The following is a 17,958-nucleotide window of genomic DNA, read 5'->3' as shown; positions in this document are numbered from 1 at the left end:
GACCATCCATTTGCACCTCTGAACCTTCACTTTCAGATGGAGTTCACGATTTAGATTGTTTTGGTACACTGGTACAGACATACCACCCACCCCAGTGGGCGTGTGTATGGAAACATGGAGTACATACTGTAAACAAAACATTCAAACTCATTATTATACAACAGTAAGTTAAATCCTTTGCTCTCATATTCAAAGTATAGCGCGCTGTAAACAGAAACATTTTGAATGAAATCAAGATTGCTTTGTCATGCTTTTATGTTCCAAAGCTTCATCAATTGATTGATTTTTTGTTGTTGTTGTTGCAGGAAATTGAATAGTAAAATTGCATGCAGAATGCATTCAAACATATTAACAACTTCTCATAAAATTAAAGTGTTCCAGAAGTATAACCTGACAGCTCATGTTTTTGATGAGAGCGATCAGAGGAACTGCACAAAGACCGTCTTCAGAGGTTCTTCAGAGAGTACGTTTAGCATAACATTACATTACATTGACATTTAGCAGATGCCTTTATCCAAAGTGACTTACCCCAAATGATTTGACTAAGTAAGTGAATCATCCATCCACCAGTCATAGCAGAAAAAAGTAGTCTATGCCCAGGTCATTGGCAGTCGTCATGCTAGAAGAAGAATTATTATTGGAAAAAAAGAGTAACAGTAAAGAAACTGTACAGGAGGGTAGAGGGGAAGTAGATGCCTACTAGTAGATTACCTCTATACTGTTGGAAATAATCAATAATAGAATGATTGCACATAAAAGTCTTCTTTACATGGCAGTTCGATGTCGTCCTCAACCTAATGTTCACTTCAATCGACATGCAAGACAGCTAGAGGTACTGGATGTGTCCTGGAGAGAGGTGGAGAGAGACCGGATTGAACGCTATACTTTGAGATACAAGGAACTGAACAGCCAATCATGGATAGAGGTGGGCTCTGAAAAATATATTGCAACTAACATATTGACATATTGTTGAAACAAACTCTTACATGTATCATTATCACAACACCATTCTAAGACTGGGGGGAAGTTGTGTTTACAATATGGAGCACACAGTATAATCAGATACTTCCTGCCTTTTACTAATTGACCCTCTCGTTTATGTTCTTTGTAGCCATCAGTGCAATCCAAGGAGAATAAGAGGTGCATTGTGGGTAATCTTAACTCCTCACTGTCCTATGAGGTGCAGATACGGTGTGTTACCAATAAGAGATGCACACAATGCCCTTGGGGTGAGGTGTTCACTGTTCCACCCGGTAAGTGCACTTGTTCATCAAAGGTGCTTTTTTGTTTTAAAATAATTTACGTGTAATCACAAAATCACCAGATGTAATGACATGTGTTGTAGATTAGATTAGATTGCACAGAGTACAAGAACTGAGACAACGAAATGTAGTTTGGCATAACCAGTGCAAATAGTGGCATAGTGCAGAACCCATGATACTGTAAACAGTGCAAGGTATTACAGTATAAGGTATTACAGTGAGTATAAATAAATGAATCTAAAAGTGAATATACATGAGATCAATATCAATATGATATGTACAGTAATGACATGATAGGTACAGTATGAGGCTACCAGAGATGTACTGGGATGTACAGTTTTCACCAGCCGTCGCAGGGCCTTCCAGTTTGTGATGTGATGCCGTTTGTCAGAATGCTCCCGATTGTGCACGATAGAAGTTGACCAGAATCGTAGGAGACAGATGGGCTTGCTTCAGTTTCCTCAGAAAGTATAGACGCTGCTGCGCCTGTTTGACCAGGGTGGAGGAGTCGAGGGTCCAAGAGAGGTCCTCTGTGATGTGGACACCCAGGAACATGAAGCTGGAGACACGCTCCACCTCCATCCCCTTGATGTAGATTGGGGGGGAGGGGTTCGCAGCCCCCAGCTTTCCTGTAGTCCACAAGAGCTCCTTGGTCTTCTTGGTGTTGAGGGCCAGGTTGTTGTTGGCGCACCACTCCGCCAGGTGCTGGACCTCCTCCATGTAGGCCGACTCGTCGTTGTTACTGACCAGGCCTACCTCCGTGGTGTCGTCTGTTACTGACCAGGCCTACCTCCGTGGTGTCGTCTGTTACTGACCAGGCCTACCTCCGTGGTGTCGTCTGTTACTGACCAGGCCTACCTCCGTGGTGTCGTCTGTTACTGACCAGGCCTACCTCCGTGGTGTCGTCTGTTACTGACCAGGCCTACCTCCGTGGTGTCGTCTGTTACTGACCAGGCCTACCTCCGTGGTGTCGTCTGTTACTGAACAGGCCTACCTCCGTGGTGTCGTCTGCGGACTGTCGTCACCAGAGATAGGTCCTGTCCTCAACGTGATCATTGTTTTTTCTTTTCTCTCTCAGAACTTACTGATAAGCCTATTATTGAAAAGGTAGAAGATATTCTGCAACCCGGAGGGAAGCGATTCGTTTTCATCAAATGGAAGGTAATTATTGCCTTTTGAGTAATTTTTACTTTACCTTAATAACTGTAAAATAATAACGCAAATTATAATGAATGTATAAATAAGCAAACTGTTCTAGTCAGACAGAATGTGATAGCTCAGGTTTCTCGGAGCTCAGGACACGCGGCGTTCATATCAATGACGATGATGTGAAAATGTATTTGTAAGGGTGTGAAAGCTGATGTAGGGCCCACACGGTACCATTGTTGTGTCCTGTCAGTTTGCTCCAGGGGAGTCAGTGGAGAACTCCAGTGTGACGATAGGAAAGGCCTCAGGAGAGCCCCCCAAGCAGCAGATCTACACCAGCACACCTGAGGTCAGACTGACCCTCTCACACTCCGCCTACCACCTCAGTGTCTCCTCCCTCAACCACGCTGGCATGTCTCCTGCAGAACACAGGTCCATACCGCCCATGGAGGACGAAGGTAGAGTCGTCCTTTTTTTTTTTTACGCATTTCCTGCAAGTTCTGGGAGGGAGGGATGGTATGGCATTTTCCTAGTTGTGACAATATTGGAAAATTTGGACCCCTTTGGACATAATAAGATGATGATGATATTATGATATTATGATGATATATATTACGATTACTGGCATTCATGTCCTTGTCCAATAACATGACGTAACCTAATGATGTTGTTGGACAAGGACATGAATGCCAGTAATCATAATGCGTGTTGTTTGGTTTTGTCTCCACAGACTTGCCTGGGAAGCTGAACGTCACATTCTTGCCTGGGAAGCTGAACGTCACATTCACATTTAATATCTCCTGGGAAGGCAACCTGACTGAAACATACTCCTGCTACTCTGTGGAGTGGTGGAGGAGAGGAGAGAAGAGAGCGTACAAGTCCTTCTTTGAGAAAGAGAACAACTACAAAGTCATACGTTCGGAAGGTGCCTAACCTCTCTCGATATTATTACAGTCGGAAAAAAAACGTAGAAAAAAACATCGATTCGGATACATTTATGTGACATCTCTGCATGCTCTGGTCAATATTTCCTTTGTTTATGTGCGTCTGTCTAAAAAGAATCTCATTTTGTGCTTTGATGAATTAGAATCTTTCCAGCCCTACCTGCGCTACAGGTTCACTCTGCACACTCGGCCATATAAAGACACCTGCAACCTGAGGCTGGACCTCAACGACACCGAGGCCACCTATGGCAGTGTCCGGGCCTACCTCGCTGAAGAATGTGAGGCAGTTCTAGACGTTCCTTCACGTCGCTTCACATTTCCCTGCCTTTTTTGCACTGCATTTTATCCACGAAGGACATTATGTAGACTGTAGAGTATATGGTGTTGTAAAGTTCAGTGTGTGTGTGTGTGTGTGTGTGTCTCTCAGCCCCTATCGGTGCCCCGGGTCACCTCAGGAGATGGAATCTGAGCCAGAGGTCCGTGGGGATGGAGTGGGTTCCTGTCCCAGAGGAGGAGCTCAGAGGCTTCCTGCTGGGGTACATCATCCACCTCACAGAGGGCCGTCAGGGGAGCCCGGGCGCTGAGACCAGTACGTAGGGATGAATCACCATCACATCATCATCCACTTACACGTTGTGACGTTAGAATTATAAGGTTCTATCTCAATTTTTGGTCAAAATTTAGTTTTTTACATAATCTGATCCATTCGGTGTTTATTAATGCCTGTGTGGTGTTATTTTTTAAATGTTGAAAATTTTCAGTTAGTAATTAATAAAATACAAAGGTTCCATCTCACAAAACATCTCGATATCTCTGAACTACCCTAAACGGAGATAGAACCGTATAATTCTAAGCTCACGATGTGCCAAGTTCATATCGACCTATAAACACTACCTGTGGATAGTATTTTGCAGCAGGTCAACATCTGTGAAGCTCACAAATTAGTATGTATCTATCTGTTCACGGACAGGCTTGTACTTATCAGTCTTGTGCCATCTCTCCTTGGGCTTTGACAGATTTGCAGCACACACAGTCCGATATTCCTATCACAATGTCGAGGTCCTATAGTGTTTAAGTAGTAAAGCAGAAGTGTTGTTTAACCGTGGATTTCCCTGGAAATGACTCTGTGTGTCTGTTACCGTACGGCACCAGTCCAAGTCGTGAGATACCGTAAGTGGTTCCTGTATTGTGACGCTCCACTGGGTGTGACTATCGCTGCTCCCGCCCACAGATATCACAGTGGATCCTGGTTCCAACCGCTGTGAGCTGGTGGATCTCGGTTCCAACCGCTGTGAGCTGGTGGATCTGAAGAGCAGTACAGTGTACTGGGCCCAGATGTCAGCCGTCACCAGTGCAGGGGTGGGAGTTAGAAGCTCAGCTATAGCCTTTGAAACAACATCAGGTTTGCATGTTGATCTGTCACCAATAGTTACTGTAATATTGTAACTCATCCTTTCATGTCATTTTATTTATTGTCTTCTGATAGATGCAATAATAACAAAATGCTTGACACACACAAACACACACATGTTTGCAGTGATCGTTCACACGTACAACTCAACACATACGTCATGTTTTCTCTTTTTTCACACTTGTATGTGTTTGGTGTGGGGGTCCCCCCCTCAGAGCCCCTGATCCTGGGTGCAGCCATCACAGGCCTCCTTATCGGAGTGACTGGGCTGATAGTTGGGGTTCGTCTTGGCTTACGATTATTTAAAAGGTATGGTCATATTCATATGGGTGGATGGTCATATTTATATTCATATGGGTGGATGGTCATATTTATATTCATATGGGTGTATGGTCATATTCATCATATTAATATTTCACCATCAATGACAGGATGTTCCTGTCCTTTTTCCTTTGTTCCTTAGTGTTTTGATGACTTGATACCGTATATATTGAGCCTTTCAGCAGAGATAAACAGTCCAAATAATTTCAGAGCCAAGAAGATGTTTTGGCCAAGTATTCCTAACCCTGGCAACAGCAACGCCATCCAGAAAATAGATGGGGACTTTGAGCTGGTAAGTGTAAGGAAATTCCTTACAAACTAAGTAAGTAAGTATAAGGAAGTATCGACTAAATTCCCCTTTTCACACTGTCCTTAAGTGTCACACAAATATGTGAGTTAATTAGTCACGCGAAACCTGTAAGTCTTTTAAGTAAGTTATGAAGTGCACAGTATGTCACAGTATGCGCTGTGCACTTCATGTTCTGTTTCTGTTAGGAACCCCTGGAGCCGGTCCACAGACAGACGTTAGAGGAAGCAGAGGAGGACACCAACAGTCTGCACGTGGTGGAGAGACGCACTGAACCGCCTCTCGCGACCGACCTCCATATCCACGCTGACACATGTGGTCGACACCGCCACAGCAGAGGACAGTCGGAGAGCCGCGAGGCGTCTTTTCCAACCACACTCTGCCAGCCTGCTTCCACACACCCAGCCTGCACAGGCCCGCGTCCTAGAGACAGAGGAGACGGAGCTCCCACCGCTAACACCGTTACGCCCACCTCCACAGACACCAGCCTGGCAGACCCTGTCCCTAGCCCAGCAGTAGCCAACCAGAGCCCCCCGTTGGTCTTTATGAGCGACTACACCACCATGGAGCTCTTCCAGCAGGCTCTACCTCAGTGTGTTCCAGCCCTCACACTGCTGCCAGAGGACGGCCAGACTCAGGCCAGCTGGCCAGAGGACCCAGACTTCACCCAAACCAGACCAAGCTTGGATTACATCAGCCAGCCATTCTGTCATACTGCCCTCCCGTCTTAAGAGTAACACCAGTCAACCCCACAACTAGACCAGTTTTATGTAGAGAAAACGTTCAATGAAGTTATTGAACAGGTCATAACAGTCCAATCCATCATGTTCGCCTTATGAAGACAATCGGAAGTAGGGGCAGATATGAGTTGTACTATTTCACTGCTGTTATTATTTTTTATATTTCTTAAACAGACAGGCTTTGACAGACAATGTTCTCCATAATGTTCTGTACACAGACAGCCCTGTGTATCATATTGAAATATGAATCAATTGAATAATAAAAATGACATGACATTGCAAGAATCATTCAGACACTTTATCTGACACAAAGTCTCTTTATTGGATAGGAAAGTCTGTAATGCAGAGATACATGTTTTTATTTTCAAAAGTCCAGATTCAGGAGGATCACACACACAGACACACACACACACACACACACCTACCAAAACTATACATAACCAACTCAAGCACTGGCTGAGATATTTTATCTGTCCTTTTCTTACATTAGTTAATAACTTTAACAGATCCATAGTGAACTAACAACAAAAACCATCCCATACATAGTTTCTACAGTATTTATACAAATATAAAAATACTTTTTAAGGAACCCTTTATGATGTGTATTTTAAATCTAGGAGAAGAGAAATAGACTTCCACACTACATAAACAAAACGTGTATGTTTAAACAGCCCAGACAGATGCTTTGTCTCTCCAAACAAGGTCTTTCAATCCAAAGAAGAGTGGTGTACATGAGCAGGTTATGGCGGAGTAGTTCATTCTCTCTAGAATAAACGTGTATGTAAACGTACAGGAGTCACAGCAAAAGACACCAACATACAAAGCTTTCATAAAAGCGTTGGTTCAAAGGGAAATACTGTTTGGAAACCGGAAACAAGTGTTCACTTGACCACAGGGTTGGACAAAATACTGGATTCAATCGTCACCAAACAAATGCAAACTAAAAAGAAAACTAGTGTAAAATAAGTGTTGTTAAAATGTACATTTTAAAACAAGCTTATTACAAAGAGAACATGTTGCTGTTTCTATCTAAGACAACACTACTTATAATAACATCTCCTGATTGCTTAAGCAGAATATCCGTCATCTCTCTGACAATTTCTTTTTGCATCCTTATAATATATTGTCATATATTTAATTACAGTGTGTTTTGTACAATCTCAGTCTAGGCACTTTCTGAGTTGTCTGTGCTTGCCAGGCATTTGTTGTTCATGTTTCTGTGTGTGAAGTTCAACCTCCTCTGTCCTGTAGGTTGGCATGAAGCTGAGCAACATCCTCGCATTTCTCAGAACAATAGACAATACACATCTGACTTGCAACTGTCTGTGACATTATCTTTTTTAATATGAACTTTAAAATATATCAATGCATCTCAGACAAGGGGTACGACGACATTAGGAAAACAAGCATGGGGCATTAACCAAGACATTGCATCTAGTCAGCAAAAATACAAAAAAAGGGTAGCACAACAGCAAAAACACCCACAAAGGAAAACAGGAAATAAAACACAAGCATTCTCAACATAGTTCTTACAAAAACACACACACACAAACTTCTCCACATGTTTAAAAGAAGTTGTGCATGTATACATCCTTTTTTCTTTATCCCATAGGATGACAGATTCACAGCAATGGACAGAGAGGATAGGGGTCTGTATTCTCTTATGGCTGTATCTCTACAAATGTAATCTGGTGCTGTACACACCTAAACTGACCACCAGGCCACTCAATCTGTTGGGTTTTGGCACACTGTTGTGCCAGTCCAGGGAGCAGGGAGTTGTGTGTGTGTGTGTGTGTTTTTTCTTTCTGGGTATGCGTCACAGGAGCTGGGTAGTGGACCCGTTCCCAAGGTTACTCTGTGCTGCCGGCGCGTGCGGCCCTGTCGTCCTGGGTGTGTGTGTTGTAGCTGCCGTTATGCTGGGTGGCGCAGGGTGACGTCACCTCCTCCGCGGCCGTGGCAGAGCCCTCCCTCTCCTCCCTGTCACTCTCCACGTCCTCCTTCTCCTCCCTGTCGTAGTCCCTTTCCACCTGAAGCGACAAGGTCACGTGTTACCATTGGACTGACTGATTGAAACCCGTGGAAACCAGTGACGTCACGTGACACGTTCAACCATTCAAAACACAATTTAGGTTACCGTATCTTAAGTCTTCTTCAATGTTGCCAACTAACATAGGCAACAACCTTCCGCAAAACAGTCCTACCCGGTCGGAAAAGACGACACACATAACAACAAACAACCGTTCTACAGGCGTGGGGGGGGGATGTAACATCCGATTCAATTGAGCACAATCTCCCAGCGCTTCGTCCAGTTCCAGCCAAGCCACGTCTGCTAATCTAAAATTCCCCAGACTTTCAAAAGAGCTAAGAGAACGATGCGATTTGGAGGTCTGGCTAAGCGAGACCACCGCTGGACCACTGTTCAAACCTGGCTGAGAGGGGGGCGTAAACATGGTTACTGTCTCCTCCCAGCAACAGCATGCCATGTTGTTTTTAGTGATATATTTTACATGTGAAGATAATGTAGAAATCTTGGTGTAATTCTAGACCCTGATCTAAACTTCAACAGCCACATAAACTCGATAAATAAATCAGCCTACTATCACCTGAAAAACATAACAAGAATGAGAGGTTTCGTGTCCAAGTAAGACCTTGAAAAACTCATCCATGCATTTGTTTCGAGTAGACTTGATTATTGTAATGGTCTACTAACAGGCCTATCTAAAGGAGCTGTTTGTAAATTGCAACTCATCCAAAATGCCGCTGCTAGGGTCCTAACAAAAGCAAAACTATTTGAACACATTACACCAATCCTGAGATCCCTGCACTGGCTACCAGTCTCTCAGAGAATTTAATCCAAAATCCTCCTAATTACATACAAATCACAAAATAGTCTTGGACCAAAATACATATCAGATCTCCTCCCACCCTATATTCCCGCAAGGTCCCTAAGGTCAGCTGAGACTAATCAGCTAATAATTCCAAGAGTAAAAACAAAACACGGTGCAGCAGCTTTCAGTCACGCTGCTGTATGCTCCTGGAACAAACTCCCTGAAGAAATCGAACAGGCCCAAACCCTTAAAATATTTTAATCGAAGCTAAAAACCTTAATGTTTTGCATCAGTTATGATTAAACACAAACACTTCTATCAATGTATTTTTTTCCATTAACTATTGTCTTATACATTTTTTAATCTATTTACTTCTTATATTTGCTTTTATTCATTGTAATTTTTATTTTCTTACTATGCTCCTCTTGCGGTATTTTTAAATGTATGTATGTATGTAAAGCACTTTGAATTGCCCCTGTTGTATGAAATGTGCTATACAAATACACTTGCCTTGCCTTGCCTATACTGAAGTGTTCGCAATGGGTCATGTTTAATCTCTAAACACTGATATGATCTTTACTGTTATCTTACAGAAGTAGGCCAGTGTTCAGACAGAGGCTATTACCGCGTGCAGAGAGAAGGGCAAAAACAAAAGACACGACAGAACCGAAACCACAACATTTCAATAATAGACACGAGACATTAGTTGATTAGTATCATTATCATAACGGTTTTCCACAGTAAACTCATTTAACGGTGTCTGATGGGCACAGCGCTGGCCTGGTCCTGGAGAGTTGACGCTTGGTTCAGCGAAACTCCAAACACAACAGCATTCAGCTCATCTTCATGCTAAGGTCAGTAGTTAATGCAGAACCGTACTTGAACACACACAAAAAACAGTCTTCCTCACTTCTGTGAAGAAATCATGGATCTTAACAAGACAAACGATGCAGATTAGAACTCGCTTTGACCCATCCGATTATATGACATCAGTGGTTTCCTCGTTGAAGGAATGATGAATTGGATGTTTGTTTTTTTAACAGGGCCCAGGTGTAGTTCTGGTTCTAAAGAGGCTTCATCGTGGCTCGCTGGTCATCTTACCTTTATGGGTTTGGCCCTGCGGTCCGTCCTCTCCTTGTCTCTGCTGTGCTTCTTCCTGGAGGTGGACCTCTCCCTCCTGTCCCTGCTACTCTCACTCACTTTCTCCCTCTTCTTGTCTTTCTTCCCCCTGGACAAGTGAAACAGTTACCAACACATCATTATGACTGAGCCCAGTACCACTCAAGTCGTGTTCCTTGAATTCTAAATTGACTTGAGATCTGTGTGTGGAACCCAAACAGTCTTCAACATGTCCTGAAGGGGTAATGACCTCTTCTAAATTAGACATTTGACTAGCTTTCACCCTATGGTTATGGTTTTGTGCAGTAGTGTTGAGATGAATGGATGTTGACCTCTTTGGTGAGGGAGATTTGGCTTTCCTTCTGGGGCTCCTGGATCGATCTTTACTCCTCCTTCTGTGGCCTCTGCAAAGAGTATATTGGACACAGAGGATCATCAACTGACTTATTCAGTAGAACTCTCTAGCAGAATTTTCTCAAAATGGTTTGGCTCCACATTGGCCATCGAGCGTTGCGTCAGAGGTGCGTTGCGTCCGGAATTGGGATCAAATGCATTGTAATCAATGAAAGGTGCTCCACTTGCTGCGTTGCGTTCGATGGCTGCGTCAAAAGTAAAAATTCGGCGAAGTTTGATTTTTGCCGGCGAACGCATGTGTCACAATGAGACCAATGGTGAATTTGCACTCTCACAACACTTGAAGGGGAGAAGAAGTGAAACTTATTATTCGGTTTTTTTCATAACACCAAGTTGAAGTTTTAAAGTACCTACTCGATATAATAGTTCAAAAGCAAGAACTGTGAGTTCATCTTGTTATGTGTAGTTGTGTTTTTAGCATGTCGATGTTCTCTCAATGTTGTGACGTTATTAAAATACAGTTTAGAAGTTCGTAGCGATGTACCACTGTTAGCCGCTAGGTGTTAGCAGCGTTCGTAGCTGTGGCTGCGTTTGAGTCACTTTTCTCCCATTCAGTGTTTGAGGTGCACCGACATTAAAATACGCCTGTCGTGTCCAATCTTTCTCCGATTTCAATGTATGACACATCATTTGAAAGATTACAATCTGTAGTTTAAGCACATATAAAAACTGAAAAATGACTGCCTTCTGGTTGCACATTTCACCAGGAGCTGTCACATATTGGTTGTTGGTTATAATTGTATAGCCTATTGGTTGTTTCTTGTTTTGCTGTTTGTAGTCTACTTGATGTATTTTTTATCAGCTGTTAAATCACCACAGCGGTTAATCCACTAGATAATACCAGATTGAAAATGCTTGTAGCCAACTACTCTATAGCTCGTGGTCGCAGCTATTGCGAATTGCTATTCACGCGAGTCAGCTGTGAATCACCACAGGTCCTTGACGCTTGTTGCAAAAATGGATGACGAACGGCTGATACTTGAGGTGGAAAAATATATATTTTTATATGCGACAAATGACGGTGGAGCAACGCTCAGGACAACGGGAAGTTGACGCAATGCCGATGGCGAGGTGACGCAACACAGTAGGTGGAGCTTGGGCGTAAGTGTCACGTCATACGAAGTGTTACCTCTGCCTGATTATGGTCAAACATTGAATCAATTAGCCCGTAGATCAGCCTGTCCCGTGCTCTACTGACCTGCTTGTGCTTCTGGACCTTCGAGACAAAATGTGACTTTTCAGGGGAGTTTTGCTCTTTTTCTCCCTCTGCCTCAAGCCATCCTGCTTTCCTCTCATTTTATCATTCCTCTCTTTCCGTCTGTCCCTGAGGGCCACAAGAAAATGGGTCACTCTTTTCCTCTGATCTACAAACTGGCACAACCCCAGACAGGGAAACCAGAGACTAAAGACATGTTCGACTAGAGGGCCAATGGAGCCCTGGAATTCAGGTGGTTACCACGTGTTGGGACAGGAATTAACAGCGAAAAAAGCTAGAAATGTTGTTTTCGTTAATCCTAAAATACAAGTCAGTAGCAGGCTTTGTTGTCGTTTGTTTGTTTACTGCCGTAGACCTACCTGGACCTGGAGCGGCTGCGTTTCCTGAGGACGCCGCGGGAGCTGTGGGAATCGTTGACCCTTGGCCGCGGCTTCTGAGAAGGTCTGCTCCTGGAGAGGAGAGAGAGAGAGAGAGGTAGAGAGAGAGAGAACACAAGCAGAAAACAACAAGCCACCAGCTCCGCGCCTTCTGAGCGCCGACGCTCCCAAATGCTCGGGCGCGCTTCCCACCTGTGTCTTGAGCGGGACCTCTTCCTGCGCGCCGGTGAGCGGGAGCGGGACCGCGACGGGGATCGCTTGGACCTCCTGGACCGACTAGGGGAGCTTTTCTTCACGTCCTCTGAAATCAGATGGGAACGATCAGACTCAACACACCATCAACCCCATGAACCAAGATCATTCCAAGACGGGTTATCATAGACTTCCACCGTAACCGCTTTCATCGGCAATTTCGGTCGTTCATACCAGAAGTCAGAAGGTTCTGGAAGCCGTCCAAGACGACTGAAGGCTCTCACATAGTCGGGCGTACTGTGAGCGGACCGGACTCCGCGCGGCATGTCCGCAGTCGTTTGAGGTTTCATAGTCGAGCGTACCACCGCGTACCAACTTCCTACATTTCTCATGCCAGTTTACTACATTTCATGCCGAGCCATGTTTTGTGTGACACCGGTACGCGTCCGCTAGGTATGCGCGGTCACAAAATTTGAGCTGCGCGGACATGCCTTGCAGACGTCCGCTTTTAGTCCGCGCGGACCTCTGCGGAGTCCGGTCCGTGTATGCTACGTCTGACAATGTTTAGGCCTTGAGAAAAGGTTGACGAGGACATGACGGAGCGTGACATCACAGAGAACTCCTACCTGGTTCTATGGCGGCCGAGATGGTGCTCTGGGCCTCCCTCACCCTCTTCATCACGTCCTCCAGCTCCTTGGCAGCGGCCTGAGGTGTCAGCTCCGGGGGCTTCACTATGGCGTTGTTGGAATGGTTAATCCTGAAACACAACAGACCAGGTTAACATTTCTTCTAAAAAAAAAAAAATATGGAACAAGTAAATTGTGTCGTTTGAAACTTGGGAGAGAAGGGAAAGGGGCAGCGATGGGGACCGGCATGTAATTCATTGTTCGTGTTCTGAGCCGTACTTCAAGGGTCTGTCTCCAAACATGACTCCGTTGAAGGTCAGAGCTCTGTTCACAGACTCCTGGTCGGCGAACTCCACGAAGGCGAAGCGCGTTGGCTGGGTCTCGTCTCCCGCCATCCGCACAAACTTCACGTCGCCCACCTGCTTGAAGTACTCGAGCAGCTGCTCTGCTGTGGTGGTCTGCGGAGGGTGGAGAGGACCACAGCGATCAACCAGAGATTGAAACCCCCAAAGCTTCGCAGACAAAACTACGACGTAGGATATTGAAAACCGCCGGGCGAGCACCTGCGGCGATTACCTGAGAATTCAAATTGCCCACGTAGACGGTCCTCCGGATCTCGTCTATCTTGGAGGGGTCCACGTTGCCCATGAGGGGGGGCTGAGCGGAGGAGGCAGGGTCCAGGGCGGCCGCCACTGCTCCCAGGTTCCCCCCCAGGTTAGCCATGGGGAGAGCCAGCGGCTGCTGTATCAACCAAACACAACTACGGTTTACTCATCATCTCTACCTAGATACAGGGTTCCCACATCTTCTGAAACATCTAATTCAAGCACCTTTCAAGGACTTTCAAGACTCAATTCCCTCATATTCAAGGACCCAACACGACATAGTTTGAGACAGATCTAGATGAGAATTCACATAATAGGAACTATCCGCTCACAGACAACAATTAAAAAGATAGGCTTGAACACTAGATGGTCTCTTGCCTTCTCTACCACAGTACAGCAAAACAATATATGATATATATATGAAATGTGTGTAAAGTTACTGTGTTAAGTTAAGCAATGTGACTTGCTTAATATATACAGTATATTATTATTTTTTTGGAGAGAGAGGGGAATTCAAGCACTTTCAATGACCCATGTCTATTTTCAAAATATATATTTTGCCTTGATATTTTTTTTCTCAAATTCACAAACTTTCAATGATTTCAAGGACCTCGTGGGAACCCTGTAGATATCCTACAGAGAGAATACAGCGTAGAAGGACAGAACCAGGACAGGAGAGAACACCCTTGGGCGTCACTCACATGGGGGCTCTGGATGATGGGGGCTGGGATAGGGATGGGCAGCAGCCCCCCACCTGGGATCAGACTGGGAGCTGGGGTGGCCGGGGCCAGGAGGGACAAGGCCTTCCCCTCCTCTGGGATCTTCCCTGGGGGACAAGAGCAGGTGTTAGCGCGGGCCGTGGAGAGACTCTTCCCTCTGTCTCCTCTATGACTGCACAAATAGCCCAGTATTCTAGAGAGAGAGAAAACATAACCTTCCTCCATACATCCTAGAGCTCTACTTGGCTACTGTGGGACTATCTAACAGAGCTGACGGTACTGTATACTGGAGGCCCAACACCTTCACTGTGGTTTCCTCTACGTCTCAGAGTTACTACAGTAAAAGCTCAGTCATCTATCATTTGCTATGAACACAAAAGATGTTAACATGACTTCTCTTGACAACGATCAGAAAACCTGATTTTGTCCCTTTGCCTCTTTTCAAAGATCAAAAATAATGCAGAGAATGAACAGAGTTAACACTTTGAGGTATGGGTCACCTGTACTGGGAACATATTGGTCATGAACCATACGATATCAAGCATGGACGCTTTTCCCGTGGGGCGATCGTTTCGCAGTGTTGGAAAGGTGTGCAACACAAGACAACCGTTCATGATGGCTGCATCACTAATAGCACACAGAACATCGGATACAGAAAAGAAGAACATTTTTAAGAATTTTAAGAAATTCCCAAATGTTAACCAAAACTTAACCAAAAAACAACGGATAAGATACTGGTTCAAACTGCTACTCCTCTGTAGGGAAGGGAGGGGCGCGGTGGGGAATGCTTTACACTCACTAAAGAGGGGATTGAAATTAACAGTGACCTCGTCTTCAAAAATATAAAAAACCAATAAGATCATTAATTGATTTTTTCTGAACTAATTTTGTAGTGCTTAGATAGATCATCAGATAGATAGATAGATCATCAGATAGATAGCATCAATCAATTAAAAGGCAAACCTTCCAAGTCCAAACTTGCTGTGCCCTTGAAGAATTAAGACTAATTAAGACTAAAGGCCGATTTAAACTTCTGCGTAAAATCGACGCCGTAGCCTTGCGTCGGCCCGCGTGGGCCCGCCTTGCCTACGGAGAGGGTTGACGTGCACATCTCCAAAAATGTAAGAACGCGTCAGTTTCTACGCAACCGTAAGCTCTGTGATTGGTCCGCTTGGTAGCACATGATTCCGACAAGATTCCGACTCTCTCGTAGGCCAAAATGCGGAAGCCATGACAGAAATGTCATTTACTTTTTCTGTAATTAATTATTAATAAAGATTTGAAAAATTATGATAACCATCGTATTATCTTAGTTTAATGTCATTTCAATGCATCATAGAACTTTTATTTACAACAAGCATAACAACAAAAAGATCGCTATTATGCCGCTTTGAGCTTTGAGCTCCGTTGAGTTCCTAACCGGAAGAGGCACAGCACAGGGGCATAGAAAACACACTGCCACCTAGCGATGTGACGGTGTAATTGCAGCGCGGCCTACGTAGAAGCGTAAAGTGCGAGACCCCTTACGTAGGCTACGTAAGCTACGCACGTAAATTCGACGCAGAACTTTAAATCGGCCTTAAGACTAATTCTTTTTTTTTACAGAATTCTTGAAATATTCAACAATGATTTTAAAATGTGTCTCTAAATGTAATCTAACAAGCACCAAAGTGAATTCAGTTAAGAATACTTTGTCCTAAGGAAGTTAAAGTTTAGCTGGGGCTTAGTGTATGAGAAGCTCTAACTGTATCGACAAGAGCAGGAGACAAAGAGAGTCAAAGGTGTTAGTCATCTTCATGGCATCCCATGTGTGACACACATTCCACCTGGGTGCCATGGCAACCTGGACAGAACTGAAATCACACACAAGTTGCAGCTGTGGAAGAAGAGAGGAGGGGGGTGGGACAAAAAGAAAACAACAAACCAAAAATAATAAACGGAAAAAACAATGCTAGAAATTATGCAATAGTGTAGTTTTCTAGAGAGAGCAGACAAGGGACAACATGTGAATGTAAAAAAAAAAAAAAAACAGAAACAAACCAAAAGAAAAGAAAAATAAATCAAAAGAGACAAGGTGTCCATCTTGGAAGGTTCAGCGGGCTATTCTCCTGGTCACATTCCCCCCTTGAAGGCTGCGTTGGCCCCATCGGGGATAGTGGCTTGGAAAACAATGCCTGACTCAGGCTAGTGTAGTGTAACAGCTGGGCCAGTCTAGTCATCTGATATGCACACATAATCACACAGAAAAAACATACAAAACCAAATTAATAAACTCAGTAGCTACCCAGCACCAAGTCACGTGGACAAAAGCATTTCAAATGAGAGAGAATAAGTCAATTAGATGAAACCACTTTTTTTAGGCATATAACAGTGGCTCCAGGAGAGAGGGAGATAGAGTAAAACAAATAAAACAAATAAAATAAAATAAAAAACGAAGAGAGAGAAAAGACTTAGTTAGCGGCATTGTAGTAAACTGGGTTATTTTACCAGGTCTTTTGAAATCACTTTTCAGTACCAACAATCACTGATTTCATGACATCAATAATGGTTCTCAAACTCTTCAGAAAACGTAGCCTAACTCACGACGTGAGATATCAATTTAGTGCTCAAAAAACATTGTGTGACATCTGCATGTCTACCATCCATGGGGAGTAGATTTATTTTCCATAACATAAGTCTTGTGGCCATAACACAGCCTGCAGCTAAGACAGTCCTCTGAAGGGGCTATCCTACTGTGAACGCTGCTTGAGTGTCAACTCGTGTTGAATGTGGGATATTGCAAAACATCCTTACAATGTGGAAAGAGTGTTTGGGAGTTTGGGACCCCAGTGATTACGATATGCTGAACCTTACAGCCAACATCTGGAAGGGAGAGTTATCTGACTACCAGGTTGCATGCGATGAGGCAACTAGCTATCATTTCGCCCACTTGGAAGACATGATTTTTTCTTTCTTTTTCTTTCTCATCTCGACAACAGTCTCAACAAACAATCAACACATCACTTGAATGAAAATGGCAATACTCACCTTCCGCACATGGAACCACTATCAAAGCTCTATCAATAAACACAGTGTTGGTTAAGTGTTGGGCCACACCAACACTGGAAGGCTCTCGGTACTTTATGTAACATACTTTGGACGAGAAAGGCAGTGGTGCGTTGCTGGAAAAGGAAACAAACACGTATTAGCCAGTATAATGGGCATATTCACTGTTGAAGGTACATACAGCAACGTTCATTCACAAGTTCCCAGACCTAGGCGTTAGCTAGGTATTCGCCATAGGCCCCAGACATCCTGGGTGTCTCGTTATCAGGAGGTTCTCTTACTCTGGCGGGTAGAGCCGCAGCTCCGAGATGTCCCCCAGGAAGCCGAACAGAGTCCGCAGCTGCTCGCTGCTCACGGCAGACGACAGATTGGTGATTTGAATAACTGCGGTTCCCGGAATTCCACTCATGATCATCGGTTATTATTGGTAAAAATGTAACGAAATTAATATTTGACGACTATCTCAGCCTGTTCATGATCTGGTTGGAAACGTTTCCTGTATCGGCGCCCTGTCGTGGATTCTTGATGTTTACAGCGGCATTGCGGTCGTTCTGTGAAGAGCGCCCCCGTGTGCACAGGAGGTCTAATGCCGGGTTGCCAAGTCATAAAACTAACGCATGTGGAATCGTACTAAAGAAAATGAGTACTAAAATGGCAGCTGAATAGTAAATAGATAGATCAATTTT

At 44.2% G+C, this 17,958-nt stretch overlaps 1 protein-coding gene across 2 annotated transcripts; it reads right to left on the bottom strand.

Moving 5' to 3' along the window:
* Positions 1 to 6,460: 6,460 nt before the first annotated feature.
* On the bottom strand, positions 6,461 to 17,765 carry srek1 (splicing regulatory glutamine/lysine-rich protein 1). Of its 2 annotated transcripts, XM_080529900.1 has the most exons (12): positions 17,554 to 17,765; positions 17,255 to 17,388; positions 14,210 to 14,334; positions 13,480 to 13,644; positions 13,183 to 13,361; positions 12,904 to 13,034; positions 12,278 to 12,386; positions 12,068 to 12,157; positions 11,691 to 11,816; positions 10,411 to 10,482; positions 10,061 to 10,187; positions 6,461 to 8,158 (listed from the first exon to the last, which is right to left on the bottom strand). In XM_080529900.1, exons 1-12 carry the CDS (start codon positions 17,685 to 17,687, stop codon positions 7,982 to 7,984), a joined length of 1,569 nt encoding a protein of 522 aa, XP_080386026.1. In that variant the 5' UTR covers positions 17,688 to 17,765; the 3' UTR covers positions 6,461 to 7,981. The 2 variants fall into 2 exon arrangements, with proteins under 2 accessions (XP_080386026.1, XP_080386027.1); XM_080529901.1 differs by lacking the exons at positions 17,255 to 17,388; positions 17,554 to 17,765 and adding an exon at positions 14,728 to 17,245.
* Positions 17,766 to 17,958: the final 193 nt, after the last annotated feature.

This window comes from Nansenia antarctica (assembly GCF_963989245.1).
Source record: "Nansenia antarctica genome assembly, chromosome: 4".
In the NCBI taxonomy this organism is placed as follows: Eukaryota; Metazoa; Chordata; class Actinopteri; order Argentiniformes; family Microstomatidae; genus Nansenia; species Nansenia antarctica.
Note: the sequence above shows the minus strand (reverse complement) of the source record. Positions and strands in the feature narration are given on the sequence as shown.